The sequence below is a fragment of the Gambusia affinis genome, linkage group LG24 (assembly GCF_019740435.1).
Source record: "Gambusia affinis linkage group LG24, SWU_Gaff_1.0, whole genome shotgun sequence".
In the NCBI taxonomy this organism is placed as follows: Eukaryota; Metazoa; Chordata; class Actinopteri; order Cyprinodontiformes; family Poeciliidae; genus Gambusia; species Gambusia affinis.
Window position 1 is genome coordinate 8600543 of NC_057891.1, and position 26875 is coordinate 8627417.

The window sequence follows — 26875 nt, forward strand, 5'->3', positions numbered from 1 at the left end:
AAAACACTCATACCAGAAAGAGCTCACCCTGAGGCAAGGCTGCCCCAGAAACCACTGAGATGGAAGAAATAACCTACATTACATTGGCCGCACTCTGTCAACACAGACCTGATGCATGCATGGGTGCCATGTGGGCTCCACAAATCATGCCATGCTCACATACACACACACAGACATGGCTATGAGATAGTCAATTAAATGTGTGAATCAAAAATAATTGATTGCGACAGCCCATAAAGGCAGACACACAACGTGAAAATCATCCTCCAAGCCTGAGTCACCACTAACCTTAAAAGCTGCATCAGAAAAAAACACAACAAAAAAACATACAAACAAACAAAATAACACAAGTTTTATTTTTCAATTTTTCCGCAAACCATAGTTTTAGCCAAACATGTAACCTAAACCAAACTGGATTCTTACAGACTTAACCCCGCTCTCTGTATTGTGGTAGAAGACTTTCAGCTAGCTTGTTAAACATTAGTGAACACAATAGGAGGCTAGATTTCTTGACACACTGATACTCACCATGTTGTAATAGGTCTTCGAGATGATGGTGGTGTCAAAACCTTTTGGGGGACTTTTCAGAGTCCCACATTTTGGCTTGTCTGTTGTTTTGTCTAAAAAACAGAACAAAGTCTTCCTGCTCCAATCAAAGGACAACACATGTTACAAGCACAACATTCAAAAGCGTCTCTGTTTATTAGACCGTCATTGATGAAGAATTAATGTTTAATTCCTATTATATAGAATTCTTACACCATCACGCCTTTCTATGAAGCGTGATTTATTTAAAATGTGTGTTTTTCTATTGTGATCATTGGAGCTTATAGCTAATGAAACCCCCAAATTCAATCATGGGAAAGATGGCTAGCTTGACAATAACTCAGCAAATTGTAATTTATACCAGCCAAAAACAGAGTAAGACATAAAAGGTTTTGCTATCACAAAGACCACAAAGTGCTGTATAGGAGCATAACATTAGAAAGTTAAGCGAAAGGAAAAAGTGTGGTTAAAAAGTAACCACACTTATAATTGCAAGAAAGAGAAAACTGTCAAGCAAAGCGAACTCTAGAGTTTTGTTGTTTATGTTAAGCAGCCGTGTCCCAGAGACATCAGAAACCTGAGCTTGAGTTTCAACAACTCAAAAACTTAAACACTTTATGATAAACACTGGGTGTGTAATGAACATCCATGATACATTTAACTTGTTTTTAACTGAACTTTTTATCTTTTTTGAGATTGAAGTGAATCTGAAGAAACACTCAAAAAGTACATTTATCAAACTCCTGTTGTGGACTCAAAAAGTCAAATCACTGACAATGTAACCTCACTAGTCTGTGTGTCGATCAAAGGTTATACGTAGATGACTCCAGGATGTTATTATCTTTCAGTTTTTGCTTTGATCATTATAGTTCTGCAGGACTACTAACAGGCATGTTGTTGTGATCATTCTAGTTAAATACACATTGCAATGTAAAGCCAGAATAAATCTCTGTCTTTTCTGGATAATGAGTATCTTATTGTACTTAAAGAGATCAAAATGAAGAAAAATATTTCAACGGGGCATATGTATCCTCTACTACATCTTAGCCCGCTGCTCTCCAAGTTGTTGTTTTCTGTCAGAAATTTCCTTTTTAAGCAACAGCTCAGGAACTTCCTTTCTTTGTGTCCAAGTGAAGCTTCCTGAATTTGGAAGCAGCACAGCAAACCTCACGTCTATCGACGAGCCATGAGGAACTGATCATCCTGACTGTAGAAGCAGCAGCACAGACTCAAATATAAGTTCAGTTTTTACAGCGTCTCTGACACCAATTATTATAAAGAAGTGAAAATCCAAATAGCATGTTGATGTTTCAACATCTTCAATAAATGCTTTCCGTATCTGTATGCACCCACCGCCTCCTTTCAGCTCCCGTACGTAGTTACTGGGGAACCACCCAGTCTTGTCGTTCAGCGAGCCTTCCCACCAGCCCCCCTCCACCTGCTTGGTCACACAGATGACATCACCCTTGGAGAAGGAGAGCTCGTCCTCGTTGGTCGGCTGGAAGGCGAAACGCGCTTTGACCAGCAGCTGGCTGCACACTCCGCCATCTGACATGTCCTACGATGGAGCGGAGAGGCCGTTTTAAATGGGGAAAAACACAGCAATGTCTGGCGTTGGCAGCATGACTCACCAGGCTGCGATACTGAGGCTGCTGCAGCTTAGAGGAGCGACTTTGAGTGTTCAGAGAGTCGAATGATTTGATCCGTATATTGGAGGAGTGCGGCACACATCCGCCGTCTCCTGGGACAGACAACTCTGCAGGCACACAGCAGGAAACAAAACCATAAACACCCGAAAACTTGCAAAAGAGATGAACACTTAAAATGGCCCCAAACACCCGACTCTTACCTTCAGTGGCTTTGTTAAGAGCAACTAAGGAGTTTAGTACTTTGGAGAAGTTCAGTCCCTGCAGGAGGTCACTCACTACAAAAGGCTTGAAAACAAACAACAATTTTTAGCATTGTTTTTATAACTCTTTTTTTTTTTTTTTTAGCCTAGTCAAAGTTTGTTTTTGAACAACCTGGACAGTGGGCCAAAATTTCAAAAGTTCTCTCTGACGGGAAAAAAAAAAGATTTTCTCACATTTTGAGAAACTCCTCGTTAAGATAAATGTCATAAATGAATCTGGTTTGCATTCTAGGAAGTATATATCACCCTAAAAATGAAGCAAAACTGAGTCAAATGCTGCATTAATTCTCTGACCCCACTTTGGTCTGAAGGCGGATTAAGTCTGAGCTTCCCTCTTGTAATCGCTCGATCACACATGTTACTGGCAACACACACAGCCAGAATCAAAACACCTCCAAAGCTCCTAATCCTGTGTAAACCACACACACAAACATGTTTATATTAGCAAATTGTGAAGATGGAGCCATATGTGACAAGGATTTTAACTTTTAATACATTATTTGAGATCATTTGCAAACACTTTGGGGTGACTTTGTGCCAGCTGACTACAGCTAACGCACAATGACCCAAAACTTCACAGACTGGTAATCGAGGGTAAAATTAGGTAAAATATCATCATCATCTTGAATCAAAGTTTTCCTTATGCTGCAATTAATATGTCAACTGCTGTTTCTACACACTCTAGTTTTAACATTTGATTTTAGAGAGGCATATAAAAAATATTAGGCATTTGTTTTCCTATTGCAGCTTCTATTACATTAATTAAATCTTTATATAATAAATGGAAACAAGTAACATCCATTTGTTTATAAAAAAAATTACAAGACAAAATTTAAGGTCTGCTTAATTGAAAAATATTCACCGAAGGCTACATCTGCTAAGCTAAAGTTAAAAGCAACTCTAAGAAAAAGCAGGACTGGAATGTGATGCAGTGAAAGTGAGAGATTAAAGCTCCTGTACATTTTATGACTTTACCAAATTAATTTCACAAGAAAGAGGAGCATTTTTCTCCTTTTTAATCAGTTTTAGTAGAAAAACATAACTTACAAAAACCATACATTCAGAAAAATGACCTTGAAGTTCAGTTTTTTTAATCACTCTCCCATTTAAACAGGCAAAAATGATTAAATGCTGCTAATATTTTTTATTTTGTCACCATATGCTTCAAACAGAAGTTTGTGATAGATTAAGCAGTTGTTTCACTATGGTTTATATGATTTACAGCTACCATGAGGAATACAAGCTTTTCTACAGCCACAGTCAAACATCCAGCAGCGTTTTTTTTATCTGACCCCTTCTTGTGCTGCTTCCGTTAATCAAAGTCAGAGTCGTCGCCGCTCGCCCTCCGCTCTGTAATCCTCTTCTGTGGGACACTCGGTCTGGCCTGTCCTCCGCCTGCTTCACGACTGTCTTTGGGAATTACTCCCGACTGCTCGTAACGGAGACCTTGGCTTCCAGTGACATGGCTGCCATTCCTCTAATCAAGCTGATTGGAAAATCAACTGGATGCCTGGCAGACTACATTACATCAGCCCACTCTTCCCCTCCCCCTCATTTTATCCATTTCATGCTCTCACCATCGCTCCTCAAGGATTCAAGATTTTTTATATATATATGTAAAGCCCATCTATCTTACAAATACACAGCAAAACCTTGTTAGGAGTCTACATGCTGCACATTATGATCTCACTCTTCTTTTTCCCCACGGCTAAAATCAATACTGTGTGAGAGGATGTTTGTCGTTTTGTACATTATTCACTGGATCTCTCTGCATACTCACTGAGAAGGAGGTCATAACCTGCCATGACCCATTTATAAATGCAAACAGAGAGGCATATGCCCTCTGTTGTCTTTTTGAACTGTGACAGAAAGACAAATACCAGACTGTCCCTAAATTTCATTTATACCCCACAGAGAAGATTAAAAAAACATCAAAATGCACTGTGATCCTCTTCAAGACGCACTCATTTAGGAATCAGTTCCACAGACTTAACATTTCTGTCAAGTACAAAAAATAAAATAAAAAATCAACATCCTATCAAAGTGAATCTGTGCCTCCTGTTTCCATAACTACCAATGAACCACAGGCAGCAAATACATATTTTGGGAGCAGCCAAAGTGAGGACAAAAATAATCTCTCTCGCTTGTTTTGAATCCACAGCCAAAGTATTTGCTACCCTACAGATATTTCTGGTTGTTTTATTTTCTACCTAGACAATATGAAAACAAAATATTTTTTTCCCCAAATAAACATTTGGAATAAGTTGTAGTGCAGGACTACTGCTTTGCAGAAGTCAGCGATACTGGAGGGCAACAAAAATTAATCTTGCCACAGCAGTTAAATCAGATTTATCTCCTGACTTTGACTAGGCCACTCCAGAAACCCTCTTTCTTGCAGGTTTGCATCAAATCACGATCCTGCCACATAACTCAAATATACTTCAGCTTAAAACTGACAGCCAGACATTTTCCTTGACATAATCCATTGTTGCAACAAATGCAACCCATAAATCATTTCTTGATTCTAAAAGTCTCAAAGCAATCATGGCTCAATATGGATCAAAAAACTGATTTGAAAAAGTTAGCAAATCACAGTTAATTAGTGATTTATTAAGAGGTAGTAATAATATTCTCATATTGGGGCCAGAGTGATATAAATAGCTTTGGAAACAACTGCAAGTTAAAGAAAAGCAATAAAATACAGTCTAATGAAAGAGCAGTACTGAGACTAACAAGCCATTTTAAAATTATGACCAAAGAACCTTGGTAGTTAAATAATCGTTTACTTGTAGATAACTACTCAGTGACAAAACAAAGGCACTTTTTATGATAAATTTCCATATTAAAAAAGACCGTTACTCCTGCTGTCTCGCAGCTTTAAGACATGCCTTATAAATTGTCAAAATAAGAATTTTAAAGTCGGTTCTACACACAAAAAACCCCCAAAGCTACACATGTTTTTGTTGTTGTTTAACCTCGCAGTGTAACTAAATAAATACACAACTGATGGAGTGACTCACCTCTACACTGAAAGCCCCGCAGCCCTTAATAAACTCCGTAATGTTCCTCTGACACTCGCTGTCGCTCCTGGGTTCCTGGATAAACTATGAATAAAAAAAAAACGGTTCAGTTTCAAATACTCTTCTAAAGCAGTAATTAACCCTTATGGCAGATTTTAATGAGTTTTCTTGACTGACAGACGTTTTTTTAACCCACAGACGCTCAGCTTGTACGCTTGCTGCTCCCAGGATCAAGCAACCTAATCAGCACAACTTCCGGTTTTACCTTTCAAAGAAAAGCAAACAATTGCCAAACAAGCTTAAAATGCCACTTTTTTGGCTTTATAGCGATAACTAAGCACTTGATATTATTGCATCGAATGCTTATGCATTTGTAATCTATAACACCCCCAGCACAAATATAAAGCTTTCAAGAATTAAACAGCTGCTTCCATTAACATCTGGTGACATGATCGTTCTTTATTTTATTTTGAAGAGCGCATTCTCTCACCCTGTGGTTTAAGTTTTGTTGTTATTTACTGTGTTGTTTTACCAAAAGCTATTTAAAATAACATCTACAGTCAAACTTTACTACAACAGCGGAAAGCTGAAGGAGGATGTGACGTTAACAGACCCACAGTCCATTGTTCATGAGTCTAGGGGGCGTAGTTGGATATAAGCGTGCGAGTATGTCGTACGAGTGCGTGCTCTGGTGCAAATGAGGATATCCTTGCACATTTGTGAGATTATATGGTTTAAAAAACATTAAAAAAGGATTTGATTAACTAAAGGAAAGGGAAAAGGTGAACTTCGCAAAAATAAGAAATTGCAGGTCAGACTTAAAAACCAAAATAAAAGTTATCAGCTACTTAAGAGCTAATTACCTATATTTCTATAAAATTCAAGAGAGTTTATTTTGCTTTTTATATGAGATTGAATTCCCTTTGTGGCTAAGCTTGCAGAAGACCGGTTGCTGTGAACAATCACACACTTTAATGCCCTTCTTTGAATTGAGCAAACAAAAATGTTTGGGAAATTGGGACACAGACTTTGATGCATACAGGGGCAATCTTGTGATTCTTTTGTTAATTTTTTGTTGGAGTCAGACCTACATCTATCAACCAAACAGCTCTTGCAGTTGAAATATCTGCACCATTGATCCCAGAAAAAGACTGATCTGTGGCTCTTTAGTTACATATCTATGCGTTTGGGTTTTTTGTTTACCCAAATTCCCAGCCATATTAAACATGTTCTTAGTTGCTTGTTTTTAAGATTTCAAAAGCATTTTGCAATTAGACTTTATCATATTTACATACGCAATACTTTTCAAAACAATAATTTTCTTTTAATTGCCTAGTGTAACAATAGTCCTCAAAAATAATTGTGATCTAGATTTTTTTGTTTTCGTTTTTACAAAGGTAGGACATAGGTATTTTTTTTATATCTGAGCGCAAAATATCCAACATACCGTAGCCTATTTGGGACCTCCAGTTATTTTTTGACTTGATTATTTTTACTCATAATGTACAGTAAAAAGCCTTCAGAATAGTGGAAAATCAGTCTTCTATGTGGTTTTCCATTTTTAGATTGCTTACTTTGTCCACCGTCCCGGGTCTGAGTCGCTCCAGCAGCCTGCACAGAACTACTCCATCCTGCAGAGACGCCTGAAGGAAAGCCTCTGGATCCGACACGCTCTTCTTGGGAGACTCCAGGACCCCCAGCGTGATAAGCCACGTTACCGTCTGTTCTGCCGAATTCATGATTTGGCGTCTCGGATCGTCCTACAGCAGCAGCAGCTCAGACAGTCCAGGCTGGGTGAAAAACCCGCAGCTTGGAAACAGAAGGAACGGAGCTGGAAGTGAGAAATAATATCGCTCCTTCCTCCTCCCTCTTCCTCTCCTCGCTTCCTGAGGATGTTGGTATCACCTTGCTTTGTGCACAGCTGTAGCGGCCAGCAGATTCATCAAGTTAGAAGCTGTAAGAAATGACTTCCTTTGACAGTTTTCAAAGTTAAAGCGGAAATCTGGAAATAATAGCGCCTCCTCTTAATTTGAAAGGAACTCAACTAATTTCTCTTCTGTGACTCTGTAATTTTCTCCAAATCCAGCACAGACACCGAGACGTAATCACTGATATTTTGATGGAAAATTATCCATATTTCTTGCAGCACAAAATCTCTTATACAGCATTTATAATGCAAACATATTTATTAATTAAATAATGAGAGAAATTTGGATGAGCAGAACATGCTAAAGAGCTCATTACTGTCAAGGGTTTAATTTTTTTTATGCACATTATGTTATAAAAAAAAAAAAAACAGTGGCCTGACTGAATAAATTGGAAATAGTTGTAAAATATGTAAACAGCTCTATTAAAAGAGACTCTTACGCCCCCTGTTGGACACTTTGGTTTCTATAGTTTGCTGCAAGTAGTTTTTCCCAACTTTACATCCCAATATTCACTTAGATTTGGGCATAAATTATGTAAACATCGTTTAGGTTTCCTAGGAAAATCACAGTTTGAAGATGTTTTAAGTCCACAGAAAATGAAACCTGAACATTTCTGCAGCTATTTCTTTATTAACGTCAATGTATTTACCTCCATCCATATAACTTTGACCACAAAAAAAAACTACCCACGCAGCATGATGTCGCCACCACCAGGCATGACTCTGGCAATGCATTTCTGCCAGTTTTATTAATTTATTTATTTACTTTGCAGAAAGGCCAGAGAGATCAATTCTCAAATAAGGAACATCTTTTAAAACTCTGCTTCTAATTAAACAAAAAAAAGCCAGTAAGATACGAAACATCATAGAAGGGGATATGAATGGAATGTAAGGTTCAATTTGACAAATTGGCTAATTTAACAGATGTAAAGATGCATAAATATTGTTACAAGCAAAGGTTATGAAGGTTACAAAGGTTACAAAGTAATCAACAGGATGGCAGGAGGTGCGCTGCTTCAAAGTGTGAAGTCCTGTGAAAACGATGAAGATTGGTTTTCCTTTTGTGTTTAACTATTACCTATTAAATGTTTATACCTCTTTAAGTGTTACACATTTCCTCAGCTCAGGTCTTAATGTATTTTATTTTGCTTTCAAACAGACCTCCATCAATTGTGAGGGAATAGGCAACTAATACATGGCTGTTAAAAGTTTTACAAATTAAAAGTCTGAATATTTTTGGCTTGCCTTTCTATTTCAGAGTAAAGGGAAATTAATACGGCCGCATGCTACACTCTCTAGATTTCACCTTTTATTTGTAAAGCGAAATTAGCAGTTGCAGCGTGAAAAAGTCCAAAGGCTGCAACACTTAGAAGAAAACAGAAGTCCACTCAAAAAGATAGTATATGTGATACTACTGACCTAAAAGCACAAGAATAGCAAATTCAGAATTGTTAAAAGCAATAAAAATAAACTAAGGAGGATGTGGGATTCTGTTCAGTGGAGGAGTGGATCAAAACTAGAATGCTAAATATGAAGACAGTGGTGGTCCTCTGAACTGCAAAGCTGCAGTTTGTGAGGGCAGCATGGATTCAGTCAAATATCAGAAAATCCTGGGAGAAAATGTCATGAAGAAGCTGAACCACACAACGGGAAAAATATTGCAAACGCCAGAGATTCAGAAAAATCATGGGGAAAGCTAAAGTGGCCATCAGTGCAGCCTTGCTTCAAGTGGAGCATTGGTCTGGAAAAATCTGAAAAAGGCTTGCAGTTATTAAAACAACAAAAGGAAGCTCTAATGAATACTTAAGTTTAGTATAATGAAGGGCCTCAACAATTTCAAGGGTGCAGAATTCAGTAAAAATAGGCTTTTTACAATTAATCTCCAGAAGTTACTTGAAATATAGATTGTGTTAGGACATTTAAACAGTTTTTAATTTGTTTATTGCAGTCGATTTCAAGTTTGTCTCCACTAAACCTAATTAGCAGAGGTGGATGAATGACCTTTAAGATGAAGCGGCCTACACATCGCCAGTGCTCTAAAGCAAAACCACAGAGGTGGACAAGGAAACTAAAGTGGTTTTATACATATTCATAACCAACTTATTCATAACCACTTGCACAAAACTGAGTGCAAGTGAAAAGTTTCCACATCTAACAAACAGTTAATTATCTTTATTAAAGTCAAAGAAGCTGAACAATGCTAGGTTTATATACTTAGGAAACAATTAACAGCCTTTAAGTTTAAATTTCACAAACTTCAAGTCTGGATGTAATGAGAAGAAATTAAACATTTTCAAAAGTTTTGGAAGCGGAAGTGAAAGTTAGATGGGCCGTGCTCTGAGTGCCGCTGTAGGTATGATGCTTCGCTCTGCCACTGCATAAGAAACAGGCGGCGACAGTCACAGTGGTTTCATCAGGCATGTCAGTTTTTCTGTAGCTGCCCTTCAACTTCCTTATTCAGCCCTCTGTGCGTTTCCTCTTTCAGTAACTGATATTATTCCCCTTCAGCACTTTGCTCTGGGTGATTCTTCGCTTTCGAGCTGTAAAACTGAGCTACTTGTCTGCTCTTATTATAGTGATGTTGAAGTCGGTGTCGCTGAACTTAGTTGTGTTTGGTTTTAGAGGTCTGGAAGGGGCTTTCTGATCCGTGGAAGGAGAAGACGACGGGTGAGAGCAACAGGTACGCAGCGCAAAACAGAACAATTTGATGATCTGCTCTCTTAAGGTATTTTAACTGTGACCAACTCTCTTGTGCTTTTCAGCTCCAATGCCGGCCTTCAGGTTTTCTTTATGAGGGAGAAGGAAGCATCAGAGTGAAACGGTGACAGTCATGTGCGTCTTTCTGCAGTAGTCTACGTGCTCTGCGTCCGCTTCTGTGTGAACAATGTCAGGCGACGTCAACACCTTGACCTGGAGGAGCATGTCTCCCACCAGCCCGACAAATTCCTCGGATATGTCTCCCACCATGCACCTGGGCAGGGAAAGCGTCTTCCCGGTGAAGATTATCAAAGTCTGTTTCCTCAGCAACAGCTCCAACCTGGGGAAGAACTTCAAGCTGGTCCGCTGTGAGGAGGGCTGGACGATCAAGGTATGCTCCTCCGTTTATTTCCCACCCGTCTTTAATTACAGCAACACAGTGTGAAAAGTAAGTCAAGATAGAGGAAATAAACAGCCAGAAGGTTGTGTAATGGTGCACCATAAACCACCCTTTCAGATTTCCATCTCTGAAGACTCTCTGCTCTTCTGTTCACCTCAGCAGGGCAGCTAACTATTATTCAGATGCTCTTCAAACTTAAAACATAAGAATCTCTCAAAGTGTTTGGGTCTTTCTCACAATCCAAGGTAATTCATTCAAATTCAAGTCATGTTGCCAAATATAATTGATAGAGACTAGTCTTCAGCTAGCAGTAATTCCCAGAGGTGAGCAAGCATGTGGCAACAGCAGAAAGGAACGACTCACTTTAACAGGAAGAGGAAGATGCCTCATTCACACAAGAACGTTTTCATCCACACAGAAACTCAAAGGAGAGACAAAAACACATTTTTTGGCAAAAAAAAACAAAAACAAAGCACGACTGGAGTCTTTTGTGTGAAGGGATGACAAAGTCAAGCTTCTTCTCTGTGTCACGTTGGATTATACAACTAATCAACTACAAGATGGCGAATATGCAATCCGGCACTTGTTGACATGCAAGTCTGGATACCACAGCAAAAAGTTTGGTTATTGGATTACTCAACTTGATGTGGTAGTGTGGTTACATTTCACACACAGCATCATAAAAAATTGTATGTTAAATTCTCTATGCTAGAAAGTACATATTTGGTAACATCTTCTAAACGTTTTTAACACTCGCTGCTGGAGGAACCTTTATTATGGCGGCTGCTTTATTTAGCATCACTTTGAAAGCAACATTATTAAAACTTTTATTAAAAACTACTGAGTGGGGCGTGCTCCGGTGGCGTAGAGGGTAGCGCGCCCCACGCTTGGAGGCCCTCGGTCCTCGATGCGGCCATCATGGGTTCGATTCCCGGACCCGACGACATTTGCCGCATGTCTTCCCCCCTCTCCCCTTCCTGACAGCCCACTGTTGTATAAGGGACACTAGAGTCCACAAAAAGACCCCCTGGTGGGGGAAACAAAACAAAAAAAAAAACTACTAAGCATGCTCACTACAACATTTACTTGCTTTAACAGGTGTTACATGACAGAAACAAATGGATCTTAAATTTATATTGTTCCAAATTCCTGCTGCAGATAGCTGTGGTTAACAGCAGCTTGTACATTAACAAGAACTCTGTTTAGCTTCAGCTTTGTTCTTCATTATTTCTGTTCCCTTCTATATCAGCAGTGCAGGTGAGAACATGAGTATTTCCATTTTTTAAACAAAACTCCCATCATGTGCTGCTGTTAAGATGTTACTGAAGTGTGTGTAGTTTTCAGTTTACTTCAATTAAGTAAAATGAAATTTAATTTGCAAAGGGTTGAGCTTTCTGGAGACCTCAGCACATCTTCTGACACTTCTGCTTCTACTGCTTCTTCTGCAGAGAACTGATAATAACTCTGCCTTGGTGGCGAGATTGTTTGCAACCAAGTTGCTTTGCTTGTACGAGAGTTTGCTGTCAATACGTTTCCAATTTGTGCCATTAGCTTTGAAAAGTGTCAAAATCAAAGCTGTGGGTTGAGGAAAAAGCCGAGTTGAGGATTTATTTGTCTTTTCTGATGGCCATTATGAAAATGTCAAAATGACAATCGCATGCTAATAATTACTTCTGCTCTAGAACGTCATCCATACGGTGCTGTCCAGCGGCTGTGTGGGTCCAGACATAAAGCACAGCCTCTGTTACGGCCTTCTTCTCAAACACCTCAAGTCTTCAGAGATGCACTGGCTGCATCCCGATCTGACTGTGACTGAGCTTACACATCGCTATGAACAGCAGCACATCGAGGCCGAGTGGAGGTCAGTGACTGCTTCTTTTTCTAGTTTCATTTGGTGGAGATGCACTGATATAAACTGCAGATAATAACGTTAAAAAATTCTTGCTCTGATGATTGTGAAATATTTTAGCGTGACGGTGTCACTATAATACTGGTTAAAATAAACACTCCAGGGTTTGTGTGATATTTCCTCTTCTAAATTTCAAACTTTTTCAGACTCAGTTTTATAGATTTTCGAAAAAATAAATTTACGACATCATGGACACCTGGGTCCGAATAACGTGGTATAGCTCTCATTTAACACAATTCAAATAAAAACTAAAGCTAGCTGCTGATTGACCAAATGTGCTTTTATAATGTTTTGGGGGGGTTTTTTCTGGACAAACTCGGATGACATAAAATATATAAAGCTAAAAACTCTGGCATGGATCTGGTAAGAATTGAAAACGGACCCTTGAATTTGCAATTTGTGATCAGCAAGAATAATTTAACAAATTTCAAGAAATAAAATTTCAAAGGCTTTGCTTGGACTCTAAACTCAATCTTACTTTAGTAAGACACTTACACTAAACTTTAAAAAAAAACAGGTACAAGTAAAGTGATCTAAAGGCTGAAAACGTTTTAAAAAAGGCCTGTTTTTATTTTAGAATAATTACATTATCTAACTCAAACATGACTAAATGGGAAAGAAGATAAACTAATACAAAAGGTAGTCATCTAAGTAGAAATCATTATAAAAACATTGCTAAATGTAAATTTTTATCTTTTAGATGAGATACTTGAGTTATTAAGTCAAATCTCATAATTCAAAGAAACCCTGACAATCTATAAAAGTGGAATAATTTATTTACAACCACATTGTTTATAGTTATTTTTAAAATGTCTGTGCAGTGAATGCAGTCTAAATTTAACTTTTTCTACTGGATGCATGTAGTTTTTTTTTCTTATTTGCACCACCACGACTGAGGTTATATGGTGCACCCATATTTTTACATTTAACTTCAGTTTTAAAGTTTTTCACTTTTAAAATAAAAAAATCACTGACCATAAATGCAGTGTTGACTTGTATGCATTTAATCTAATGAACAGACGTTCTTATCTATTGTAAAAGGGAGGGAACTTATTGAAAAGTGGTTAAAGTGCTTCAGTGATATGAAATTTAAACTTTAAGTAAATGAATGAAATAAAAGGAAATCCAAATTATTGTTTGTTGTGCATAGCTAATTAAGATGTTTGTCTATACAGATATGACCTGAGGATCAGATACATCCCGACAAACTTCATGGAGACCTTTATGGATGACAGGACAACCATGCTCTACTTTTACCAACAGGTTAAATATCTACAGCTATCCACATTTTAAGAATTTCCAGATCAGTTTTTATATGATAGGAAATTCATTAAACGTCAGGGTTAAATTAAGATCCTGCTAAAAATGTTTGGTAAATATCAAAAAAGCTTTTTCTGATCGACAGGTACGAAGTGATTACATGCAAAATTATGCCTCCAAAGTCAGCGATGGGATGGCCTTGCAGCTTGGTTGTTTGGAGATCAGGTAAAGAAAGGCTGGTGATTCATCGAGGTTTAAAGAAGAAGAAGACGGAAAGGTCGTGTTGGTACTGACAGCTAAATCCTGGTGTTGTTCCTGCAGGAGGTTCTACAAGGACATGAATCCAAATGGACTGGAGAAAAAGTCCAACTTTGAACTGCTGGAGTAAGTAAAGACTTCATGATCTTTCAGGAAAATAGAGTTCAAGCACGCAGAGGTGCATCTGGAAGTCATTTGATCTAAGCATAAAATTGTAGCAGTAAAAACACCAACATTTATTCACTCCGCTCTTTAGGAAAGAAGTAGGACTGGACCTGTTCTTTCCCAGAGAGCTCATAGAGAGCATGAAGGTACAGTCACCTCCAGATCACAGGTCATTTTGTCCTCACCACTAATTCATCAACCAATGATGCCGTCTGTCTGTGTGGTTGCCGGTCAGCCCAAGCAGTTGCGTCGGCTGATCCAGCAGACCTTTCAGAGCTACTCGACGTTTCAGCAGGACCAGTGCATGGCCAAGTTCTTCACCACTTTGTCTCAGTGCTACAGCATCACTGAGGAAAGCTACGGCTGCCAGCTGGTGGTGAGCTGTCTTATGACATCATGTATTAATCAATCTGGACAATCTGGAACATTTAGGTGTCCCACAAAATCATAAACATAAGACATACTTTCACAAAGCAATGAATGAGTTTTATTTTGTATGTATTGAGAGATATTAAAAGATGTTTTGCTTTCAGAAAAAGCAGAAAAGTGCTATTCAACATGCAGAACCTTTCTGTGTTATCCTTTTCTGTAGCACGGCTGGAATCTAGCTATAGACTTGGTCATAGGAAACGGTGGGATCAGTCAACAAATGGATAACTCAAAAGTGAGTGAAAATCTTCTCATTGTCCAATTTATTAATCATACCAGTTGATTTCTTCAATTATTTTAGGAAAAAATATTCTAAAAAGTGAAATACTTCTCAACTCAAACTGTGGATCCCTGCAACTCCTCTGGAGTATTTGGACTTTTGAAGCTGACTAAGTGACAATTTGTTCCAGGCTTTGGGATATTTGCTTTAATTGTTTTTCTCTAATCTTATACTTACAGTCTACAACAGGGAAATGTTGCTCAGACTTATTTTTGGCTTGGTCAAGGGTCATAGCCAGAACAACATCTAAGAGATAAACTGTGGAGTGTAAATTCTTAAAATGCCTTTTCAAACTATTTGTCTCCATAAAACATGAAAGAAAAAAAAGAAACTAACTAACTACCAAAAGTAAAATTGATGGTTAAGAAAAAGGAAGTGAGTTGTGCTAAAATGGCAACACGTGGATGTGAAGTTGGGATTTAATTAGTCAAGGCATCAATTTCAGCTCTGTATTGCTTCAACTTAACTAGCATTTCCAAAGTACATCAGTGTTAACTAGGAGTACCGTTTGCTTCACAGCCCGTCTGTCTGGCCAAGTTCTCTGACGTTCGCAGCATCTCCTGCACCACTGAGCCTGACGGTCGCGCTCTCCTCACCGTGCACATAGAGGGATCCAAACAGGTAGCACTTCTCCTCCCGACTCAGCAGTTTCACAATTAGAGTAGCAGGACAATGTCATGCAATGATGGGTATATGCTGAATGTGGTTCTTCTCCGCAACTAAATTAATACATCTCTTTCTTTGGCTTGAACCAGTTCCTCATGCTTATCTAATGATTGCTCAGTATCTAACCAGGAGTCACTGAGAGAGTCAGTTAGCTGACAAGCAAAGCTTAAAGAAACAGGAGCTGAAACATACTTAGGATTGGTTAATGTAGGGTTATTCTGAGATCCATGAATGAGAAACAAAATATATACTTCTGGTAAACTAGAAAAGAATAACAGGAATGTGAATGGTTATTAACAGCCTTAAAGAGGTGTCCGTGGTATTTCAGGTACAAAAATTCAGATTCACAAGTAATTCTGAACAAGAATCCTTTTTTTTTTAAAGAAAGCAAGGTGGCATTTTAATGTCTAACTTGGCAAAAACCAGCATGGTTCCACTTTTGGACCACTACCTACATCAGGGGTCTCAAACTCAGGTCCTCGAGGGCTGCAGTCCTGCAGTTTTTAGATGTGCCACAGGTACAAAACACTGGAATGAAATGGCTTAATTACCTCCACCTTGTGTAGATCAGTTCTCCAGAGCCTTAATTATTCTATTCAGGTGTGGTGCAGCAGAGGCACATCTGGACTGCGGCCCTCGAGGACTGGAGTTTGAGACCCCTGACCTACATCCTCCAACATATGAAAACTTTTGCGGTTCTAGGAGTGCTAAGCCAAGCTTCTCCTTTTCTTCACATTTCCTTTGAGTTCTGCTGTGGCTACTGAGTTGCACTGTTTTTGTGGCTTTCAAACTCAATATGTTCACCTAAAACGACTTGTCTTGTGTTTTCAATGCCGCAGCCGCTTGCAGTGAACATTTCCTCCCTGGCCGTAGCAGAGAACATGGCCGACCTGATCGATGGCTACTGCCGACTGGAAGGAAAAGCCGAGAAATCGCTCATGATCAGACCTAACAAAGGTACGATCACAGTAGGTCGCAGGGCGAAATCACAATCCAACCACTGTGGCATAAATACAAAAAAAGCAAAATAAAGTCCAGCTTTGCAGCCTTGACGTCACTAAGTCATAATGAAAGTGTTGCATTTGGTTTTCACAGGAAGAGACACAAGGTTAAAGCTTCCTGACATACCTCAAAGGTGATTATTATGAGTCAAGCTTTCAAAATGTTCATGACACTCAAACATTTTTTTTAAATACACCAAAAGCACAAACTGTGTAGGTGGTTTTTTTGTGCTTCCTCTTTTCCTCTGCATTTTATTTTACATTTTCTTTCATGTTCCTATTTGTTTGACCAAAGTGTCATTCAAGCATTACTTGCAACTGACTCCTTTTTACAACAGCCGCATTAATATTATTTATTGAACACCAAACCAAGATTTTCTCTACATGTCATTCCAGGGCTGGTCCCACTGGTCCAGACAGCGGTCTGAGTAAGTCAATATCTTCATTTGTAAACCGAACAGACGCTCACATCTTGAGTTTTTTACTTACATTTCACTATTCTAACTAAATTTAGAAAAGTTTTAATTGATAAATAAATGCTATTTTAATTTTTTTCCCCCTTAATTTTTAGGTTCAGATATTTATGCAGAGATCCCAGAACAGACCACAAAGTATGATGGTAAGTAATAATTCATCTTAAATTAGGCAAATAATGGAGCATTGTTCACAGATAATCACAAAGTGCTTCATGATGGCTGAGCCTAAAAAAATTATTTTAGGAAATTTCTTTCCTCTATTTTTTTATTTATTTAATTTATTTTATTTTTTTTGTGCTTAGAGAAACATCGGATCTCCAGAGACGACATCGTTGTAGGTCGGATCCTCGGCGAGGGATTTTTTGGTGAAGTACAAGAGGGAGTTTACAAATGTCCAGTGAGTTTGTCTTGTTTTAAAATGCTTTCATAGGTTGCTATTAAGGCAGGGCGATAAATCAATTTTATTGATTAATTAAAATTTTAGTTTTTGAAGATTTAATTTTAGGAAAATCCGTTTTTTTCCACCAATGCACTACTTGGGTTTCCAGAGTTCATAGTGATGTCAGCATGTCAAAAGTTCACCATCTTGTTTGACAGCTTCTATTTAGTTGGACTTTGAATTCGAGTAACTCTAAGAGAAACATAAAGGTCAGGCTATTTTTTTTTTTAGAAAACTAAAGTCATAATGTAACAATAAAGTCAAAATAATACTAAAACGTTGTATTGTTAGGAGAATTAAGTACTAAATTTACAAAAAAATAAATAAATTACTCAAGCTCATTTCTCATTAAAGCAACTTTTTTCTTGCTATTTTGTTTTGTTACACTCATGTAGCCTGATCCTAACACTAAATCGTATAACTCAAAGAAGGAATGATGGAAGTAGAAGCCACCTTTTCAAAATATTTTCTGTCATATGTAATTTCTTTTTTTTTTTTTTTTTTTTTGGCTTAAAGAGATTTTATCTTTAAGCCAAATCGCCCGGCCATGGTTGCTACTGTGCTTACTTTTCTATCAGCACTAAACTCACCCTAATCTCCACACTGCCTTAACTGCACTGTAACTCTTTCTAAAAACACTGAATGAGTTGCTATGGTGATGACGTGTGTTTGCAGAGCGGAAAGAGAACTCGTGTGGCAATCAAAACGTGCAAAGACTGCTCTGCGGATGTGAAGGAGAAGTTTCTCAGTGAAGCTGGTGAGTGTATGTCCGCTGCAGTGATTGTTTCCTGCTCAGACCCATTCAGAGAGTTTCTCCATTACTCACGTCTCAACCATTCTTCACCTCAACCCTGATGATGATGTGACCGAAACATTAGCAACCTTCTTCCGCTGCTTTTAATATAAAACACTTCAGGGACGTGTTTATTTTGTGTAAACACGATTTTAAAAGAAAAGGTGAAACGAAAGATTGCCGTTTGCTTGTTTGGACGCTGCGTGTTCTTGATCAGAGCGCTGTTTTCTCTGACTTCCTTTTGTCTGCTTGTGGTTTTGTGAAACAGGCTTATATAGAAACCACAGCTCTAGCAGGGAAAATCTAAACAGGCTTCTTTCAGGCTTTAATTTAGGTCAGTGTTTTTAAAAATGATCATCTGATGTAGAGCAAACTGATAGAGAATTTAATTAATTTATACCGATAAGCTTCAATCTATTTTATTGCAATTTTGAGACAGAACAAGATAAAGTAGCCATGGTTACTTTATCTGCCTTAACTGCACTGTAAAAGGATAAAAGGGTTTTGCAAAATGAATTAAAAGCTCTGAAAAGTGTAGCATTTATTCAGCTTCCTTTACTCTGCTACCTCCAAATAAAATCCAATCCTACTCTCTTCAGCAGTTTGTCTAAGAAACTACTGATATGGTATTAGCTGATGTTTCCAAAGCAGCCAATCTAGGAGAACCATTTGTTTTCCTTAATACTGATTGGATGTACCTTCAAATTTAATTTCAATTATATTTTATGGATGCCAAAAAGAAATTAAGAGTAAAAATAGGGAAGAAAGTTGATGTTAGCTTTTGTGGTAATGCTGAGATGTTTTCCACTATGTCAATTGTAACAAAAAAAAAAACAAAAAAAAAAACACAGTAAGTAACATCTGTGTTACAGATAATTTACAAATGTTATGTTTTATTGATCTATATGTATTCCTTTATTGCAGATCTCATGAAAAACCTGGACCACCCTCACATTGTGCGTCTCATCGGAGTCATTGAGGTCGATCCAGTCTGGATCGTCATGGAGCTCTACGAACATGGAGAGGTGTGGTTCTGAGTTCAGACTGTAAAGTTGTGCTTCAAAGCAACAGGAGCAGCTCCTCATGCATCTAGTCCAATTATCTCAACCAGTACAGTTAGTCATTGTTATCCTCATGTGTCTGTTTATCTGCAAGCTGGGAAACTACCTTTTGGAGCAGCAGTACATCCTCACCACAGCAAAGTTAACACAGTACTGTCTACAAATCTGCAAAGCCTTGGCTTACCTAGAGGGACTCAACATGGTACACAGGTAACATCTCTAAAGTGAAGAAACAAGCAACTGAGGCTTTTTTTAAATTTGTACCTTACTTTTCTATGTTGATTAAAGTCCAGGGACTTTTAGTAAGCAACCAATAACGTTACTAATCCCTTTAACAACCACTAAAGTTATGTATCTAAGACCATTCATGGAAAGTTAAGTGGGAAGAAAAGGTACTTGCTTTCTCAGCAAATATCGTCCAGAAATCTTTAAGCCTCTTCAATGTTTCTGTAATGATATTTTTATCTCTATTTTTCTACCACTGTTTGTGTTCGCAGAGATATCGCCGTTAGAAACATCCTGGTTGCATCAGCTGAATGCGTTAAGCTCGGAGATTTTGGACTGTCTCGCTACGTTGATGATCAAGAATATTATAAAGGTACATAAACGCAACTGCCCTGAATGCATTTATCTGTTTTTTGTTTGTTTGTTTGTTTTATAAATGTCAGTAAAACACAATTTAACTTCCAGTGCATTTTTGAATCCTGTTCTCTTCCTTTATGTGCAGCCTCTGTCAGTCGATTACCGATCAAATGGATGGCTCCCGAATCCATCAATTTTAGACGCTTCACCTCGGCCAGCGACGTCTGGATGTTTGGTAATGAGAAAACGCATATTCATACTAACCAATAGAGACTTCATGAGAAGTCTTTTTACATTTATCATTTTAATTTTTAAACCTATTTATGTAGACATGATCTGTAAAAGGAAACCATGGAGCAAACTCTGAATGAAACCAAACGAGTGAAATCAGTTCTAGATACTGAAACCATATGGGAGTCCAACCCTCCCACTTAAAACTCCCTGAATCAAGCCTCGTCATGCTGACACATCATATGTTATTTTTTTATGGTCAGAGCAGTCTGTGACGCTCACCGCAGGGACAAAAAATACATACATGCATCATAGTGTTCCTCCTAACAACTCACCAGAAGAAATCCTATTTTATTTTTTTATCATTAGTTAAGACTCACCTAGAGTCTGCTCTCAAATCCTCCAGAGAAAAGCAATGGGACTAAATTAGTGCTGATAGTGTCTAGCAACTTGGAAAGCTTCCAGATGACGTTTCTCTATTTGTTTCTCCATAGTTAAACGTCTGGATAGCGTCTTAGAAACTGCAAGTAAATTATAAAGGATGGGAAGCTAACAGCTACTGAGAAAATGGCTTCCAACAGGATTAGTGTGTCAACTTACACAAAAGAAAAACATGCCCTAGTTTAAGAGGGGAAACGGCGCAGCTCCTAAAAAAAGTATTCAAACCCCTTCAAAAATGTAAGATTTTATAAAAGCATATTTGTAAAGTAGAAGGAAAACAGCCCAATTTTCAGAATCTTGGCACGTAAAAATTAAAAAGTGTGGCTGGCGTACATTCAGACCGAGTCTCTTTTTCTCTGCTACAGCAAGATAATTTCAGAATACTTTGGTTCTGTGCATAATTTTGAATCTAAAAATAGAACGGCACAACCACAAACCCAGCAATACATAGCTAAGTTTGTGGGGAACAGGAGCATTTTTAGTGAAGCAGCTAAGAGGCCTAAGGTAATTCTGGAGGAGTTACCGGCTCCCAAAGCTCCAGAAGCAGATGGATAAAGATGAATAGAGTGACCAGAACTGAAGCAGCATCTCTTTGAGATACAGACTAAAATCAAAAGTCAGAGACAAAGTCAACCATGGGTGTGTCTTTAACAGGTGTGTGTGTTTGGGAGATATTCTCGATGGCCCAGCAGCCGTTTTACTGGCTGGAGAACGGGCAGGTGATCAACCAGCTGGAGTCCGGAGTCAGGCTCCACAAACCCCAGCAGTGCCCTCCTCCCATCTACGGCCTGCTCACCCGCTGTTGGGCCTATGAGCCACACAGCCGCCCCACCTTCAGGGACCTCGTCCTCTCCTTCAGGTGCACATACACACACACACACACACACACACACTCCTCCAAATGTCGGGCTTTTACTTCAGTCGCGGTTGGATTGTTTACACATGCTTGCTATTTGACAGTGAGATCCACAAGATGGAGTTGGAGCAGGAAACGAATGTAAGAGTGAGGTCCCAGTCTTTCTCCTCCACGCGCACAGAGCCTCCGCCAAAGGTACCAGAAGTCAAACTGTGTCAACATGAGTTTGTGTTGGTGTGAAACACTGACTGAAACAGCAACACTTATTACTAACTTTTACTGTGTGATGGAATATTTAAATAAGCCAAAGTTCTCACTTCTGATTCTGAATAGCGAACAACTTTTCTCACCTTTGTGCTGCCAGTTTTAGAAACAAATAGATTAAAAGTGACTGCACTATCTAGAATCGGTAGTGAAATTTTCCTCTGAGTCATAAATTCTTTGTTTATTTTAAGAATTTCTTCAGATTAATGCTCTAATTTTCTTCTGTTCAAATTAAATTCACTATTAAATACTCAGCATTAATTTTCTCTTTTTCTGTTCCTCCATCATCAGCCATCCAGAGCTCAAGGCAACACCCTCGCACGCATAAAGGTAGCCAAAAAGCAGAAAATCGATTTAAGAGTTGTCTGGTAAAAACCACAATTACACTGAAAGTGACCCAGATAAAAATACAAAAAAAAAAAAAAAAAAGTAGCAATGCGAGTAGAAAAAGTGGCAAAACATGAAAGTAACAGAAACTAATGTGGTGGGGTTAAAATACCTCCCTCAAAAAAATGGGGACGTTTCATTTGTGTTCTTGTGGTTTTTAGGTTCCAGAGAAAGACAGCAGGATGTTGTGGGAGAAAGAGAGAGTGGAGGACACTTTACAGAGACAGAGGCAAGAGATGATGATGGACAGACAGTGGCTGGAGCAGGAAGAGAGACAACTGGTGAGACACGTCGCTCGCTCGCACCAAAACACGCACAACTTACCCTGAGCTATCACCGACAAACTGACTACCAACTTTTTTTTCAACTTCTGCACACTGCTGCATTCACTGATTGCATTTATTTGGCTCATAGGATCCTGTGGTGAGACAAGATTCACTAACCAAGGTATTTTTTCCAACACTTTCTCTGATATATTTAAGTGTGTATTTTAAATAATAGCACATGTAATATTAATGGTAAATTTGGACTATGTTTTTTTTTTTTTTAGCAGTATAAACAACAGAACCAGATAAAAAAGTGTGGAAGTTTGAATTCATTGTGGATTTTCCACACAAGGTGTAATTTTATAAGTTCAGATATATGCATACACCCCCACGAATATCTGATCAAAGGTCTCTGTGCAAGGTGCAAAATAATCACGTGTCTGCAGACAACAATTAAAAAAAAAAAAAACTTTATCTATCCCAACAGAAATATAAATGTTGTAACTCATATCATCCAAGGAAACCAACTGTTTCCAGCTTAAGTGTATCAGGGGTGTCTAAAGTGAGGCCCTATGAATCATTATTCTTTGAAGTCCTGTCATATCCTGCAGACGGACACAATATGTAATTTTCTAAAAGATTTTCACAAATATTTTTACATCTTTTTAAATTCAAACATTTTCTGTAATATCATTTCATTTTTATTTAAAGTTATTGTAAAGTGGGAAGACTAAAACCCTTTATTTTATAAGAATGACTCCTTGAATTTATTCTAGTTCAAAGAAATTCAGAAATGTTCTGCTTTTCTTTCTATGTTTAGGATCTATGAGGATTTACAGGTTATTTTTCTCCAGTGATTTGACTCCCATTATTTGTTATTATTAAAATATTGTACAACTAAACAACTGAACAACTAAACTGAACAATTTGACCTGAGTGGTCAAATTGACCTATGGGTATGATTTTTTTTCTTCATATATATTTATATAAAGTTTAACCAAATATTAGTCAGGGTGTAGTATGATTTTATTTGACCTTGTGTGAATAAGACAGTCCTAAAATAAGTTGGGTCATCTTTGCGTGGGTAAAAGTTGCAGCTTGCCATTAGAGAAATATAACTCATAAAATTTTCTGCTTCTCTATTTTGTTATCTACAGCCTCCTGAAAAAAGCCCAGTAAATGGTGAGTCCTGATCATTGGTTTTATTTGGTTTATTTCCTGATGCCATCAGCGGTATTAAGGAATAATGTTCATTTATTGAGAGAACAGAAGATCACCAAGCTTCTTCTCTCCATCGTTAATTTAACCTGGACTGGTTTTTGGTCGCACAAGGTTCCGCTCTTTGTTTCACTCGCTTCACATCCCTAAAGCGTGTAGTTTCCGGAAAAGAGAGTCTCGATCATACAGGTTTTTACACAAGATATGACGTCAAAATTCAATGATCAGTTGGGGGAAAAACAAGGTCATCTAACCTCTTGCTTGGCCTGCGTTTCCCTCAGAAAATTTTATAATTAGTCATTTGGTTATTGACGTGTGGAGCCAAATATTTCCAAAGTTCTCTCTGTGTGTGACTCAGACAAATTGCTATACTCCCCCACAAGTATCAGACCAGCATTCAGCACTTCTAAATCAAATGAATGGCTCATTTACCAGTTTACAACCAAACACATGCACTCAGAGCTACAATGGATCAGCTTAAATCAAAGCTGCAGCGAACGTTTTATTAAATATTTTAAAGGATCTTGAGTTAACTTTTGTTTTTTTGAGTCAGGTCCCCCCAAGAAACCCTCAATGCCTCCCACCGCCTCACAGGTAAAAACTCACTCTCATGTAATTTTCACAAAATGATTCAGTGAAAGGTCTCAAGGCTCTGTGTCTTGCAGTCGCAGACTCGGCCCACAGCCGAGCTGGACCGGTCTGGAGACGAGGTCTACAACGGCGTCATGGCGATGGTGAAGCAGGTGGTGCAGCTGAAGAACGAAGTCAACACTCTGCCCGCCTCGGAGTATCCCACCGCTGTCAAGGTACACTCATCATTGGTTGTAAATTAAAAGACCAGAAGAGGGCGCTCTTCACTTCTTCTCACTTTGCTGTCTGCAGGCTGTAGGAATCACTCTCCGCAGTCTGATTCAAAGTGTTGATGAGATTCTGCCGTCTCTGCACAGCTCAGTCACCACAGAGGTAAACTTCAGAAGTTTACGCCTCGTCTACGGGTTTAAAGCTTTCTCACAATATTTGTTTGGATGAGATAGATGAAAAAGGTTTTGAAATTATCTTTGGAGTAATATGACTATTGCTTCACTTCCTACCCATCTCAGATCGAAGGCACCAAGAAACTCCTGAACAAGGATCTGGGCGAGCTCATCAACAAGATGCGGCTCGCCCAGCAGAACTCTGTAACCTCACTGAAGGAGGAGTGTCAGAAACAGATGTTGGCCGCCGCCCACACGCTAGCGCTGGACTCCAAAAACTTGCTGGACGCCGTGGACCAGGCTCGGGTCAGGGCCAACCTGGCCAAGCCCAAACCCAGCACCCAAGATGCAGAAGGAGGCGAGCCGGACGAATGAAGGAAAATACATTCCCTGCTTTGTGAATAAAGATTTATGTTTGAAGTTAAACTGAAATAATTATCAGGATATGTGAAACTTTAAAAGCAGTGATTTTGTACTGCTTATTCTTTATTTTCACTGTTAGAACACAGTGATAATAAGCACTTCCTGTTCCTGACCCCATGGCAAAATATTTGTGTAATATTGATGCATCGCAACAAGTGTTTTTCTGCAGGCAGAGTTCTGAGTTTGAGCATTTTGTAAATGCTTGAATTAAAATTATATGCACATACTGTCTCCTTTTATCAGTCCCACTTATTTTACTTCAAAAAGCATTTTGTAAGCACAAATTTGTAGGGCCGAAAAAATTAATGGGATTTATTGTGAAATAATCGTCAACTAAATTAGTACTTGATTAATTGCTGAACTGAGGATACAGGCTAAAAAAAGGCAAACTGCTAAAAGTACAACATATTGCGAGCTGTAGTTAACCCAAAATGAGAAATATTTTTTTTAGCTTTAGCTGCATCTTTTGCTACAAAAAAGTGCTATGTTTTTACATTTTAGGTTGGGTAAGTTTTAGGTAAGCTTGTCCTACTATCAAAAATAATTAATTTCTATTTCATAATAAAAATCTGCAGAATGTGCTAATTGTTTATCTGTTTAATTGATCAATCGTCAAAAAATAAGAATAACTACTAAAATAATTGCTAATTGCAGCCCTACACAAATGCAAACAATTAAAATGTAAATGGATTTATTTTTTTCCCAGCAGGGTTTGGAAATGGTCCAAACAGCCAAAGGTACCTAAAGTTGGTTCAATGACTATGGTGTTACTGTGCTTCACTGGCCTGACCTGAAGCCCAGAGAGAATCTTTGGGGCTTTATCAGGAGGACGATGAGAGACAAAAGACCCACCAACTGCTATCAAAGCAATTGCTGTTTCCTGAACACCACAGTATAACCACAGGCTGGTTGCCACACAACGAGGCAGTAATTCATGCAGAAGGAGCCCCACCCAAGAATAGTGTGCATAGACATAGACATGCATAACAATGGAGGAACGCTATTAAATGCCAATTTTCAGGCCTTGAAGGCTTCATTTGTGTTTGAGCAGTTCCATCTTGTCATCCTTCACTGTATTTTGTATGTTTGCATGAAAATGTCACGTGATTTGAGGTATGGGTATATAAAAAGGTGACATTACATAAACGTTGTTTGGAGAGGGTAGTGCAAAAAACTTTATGCAGATCACAAAGTTATCACATAGGAGATATATTTTGTGTGTGAATATGTTTCTGTCTATATTTCTAAGTTGCACCTTTCTGGTACAGGTCCCAACAGGTTTTGTAAAGCCACGAAACAGGCTCACATTTGCATACCATGGTAAAGCATTTTAACTTAGAAAATAAAACCGGACTGCAGCCTCTCCACTGTGGGAAAGATCAAACTTTTTTTTTTTTCTTTCAAATCAAATGCATTATAATATCAGAAAAAATAGTCTGGAGAGATAAAAAGAAAGCCTTTCAAATAGTCATCTCACTAAATTTTATCTTTAAAAAATACATAAAAAAAAAAACAGCCACACATGTTGTTAGTGTGATTATGTGGGGCTAATTTACTGCTTCAGGAATTGGATGACTTGATTTAATTAATCACTTCTGCCAAACAGTCTTTCCCCGTTATAAACGAAACAACTTGTTGATTTTATTTTGTATTTCCTCAGGTTACTTATGACATTAAAGCTGGTTCAATTTAAGTCTGACTGTGATTAAAACCAGGAAATCTGTGAAGGGGCAAATACTTTTTTTCACATTATTCAACATACTGAAAGCAGCTAAAAGTCAGCCAATGTTTTCTAACGTTCAAAGACTAAATAAGGGTGGAGTTTGGCTCCTTCTCACATGTCCCGAGGGTTGGGCTGTTCTTTATAAAAGCAACGCTCAGTCGCTTTCCAAGCCATTCCTCATTCTCCGTCTTTTTGGTCCGCTCACTCGGCAGGTGAGTCTTTTATTTTGATCATTTCAGGGCATCTTAAAACAACTTATTTATGACAGTAAAAT

General features: G+C 38.3%; 2 protein-coding genes across 3 annotated transcripts in view; one reads left to right on the top strand and one right to left on the bottom strand.

Moving 5' to 3' along the window:
- The window catches only part of arhgef7b (Rho guanine nucleotide exchange factor (GEF) 7b), a 51278-nt gene that overhangs the window by 6984 nt on the left and 17419 nt on the right, over window positions 1-26875 (bottom strand). For both annotated transcript variants that reach the window (XM_044109198.1, XM_044109199.1), the window contains 6 exons: window positions 7050-7285; window positions 5476-5559; window positions 2396-2480; window positions 2178-2302; window positions 1900-2104; window positions 529-620 (listed from right to left, as the gene is read on the bottom strand). In XM_044109198.1, coding sequence (XP_043965133.1) covers window positions 529-620; window positions 1900-2104; window positions 2178-2302; window positions 2396-2480; window positions 5476-5559; window positions 7050-7214 — 756 coding nt within the window. In that variant the 5' untranslated portion in view covers window positions 7215-7285. The remainder of the gene's footprint in view (window positions 1-528; window positions 621-1899; window positions 2105-2177; window positions 2303-2395; window positions 2481-5475; window positions 5560-7049; window positions 7286-26875) is intronic.
- LOC122826862 (protein-tyrosine kinase 2-beta-like) lies at window positions 9827-25443 on the top strand. Its single transcript, XM_044109194.1, has 30 exons — window positions 9827-10082; window positions 10165-10490; window positions 12182-12360; window positions 13584-13671; window positions 13814-13893; window positions 13990-14052; window positions 14183-14237; window positions 14327-14467; window positions 14684-14755; window positions 15320-15421; window positions 16306-16423; window positions 16562-16601; window positions 16864-16895; window positions 17039-17086; window positions 17246-17340; window positions 18058-18139; window positions 19100-19200; window positions 19331-19446; window positions 19734-19834; window positions 19964-20053; window positions 21145-21349; window positions 21451-21541; window positions 21902-21940; window positions 22159-22278; window positions 22412-22444; window positions 23421-23445; window positions 24035-24075; window positions 24147-24287; window positions 24364-24444; window positions 24582-25443. The coding sequence occupies exons 2-30, from the start codon at window positions 10287-10289 to the stop codon at window positions 24828-24830; spliced, it is 2832 nt and encodes a 943-aa protein (XP_043965129.1). The 5' UTR covers window positions 9827-10082; window positions 10165-10286; the 3' UTR covers window positions 24831-25443.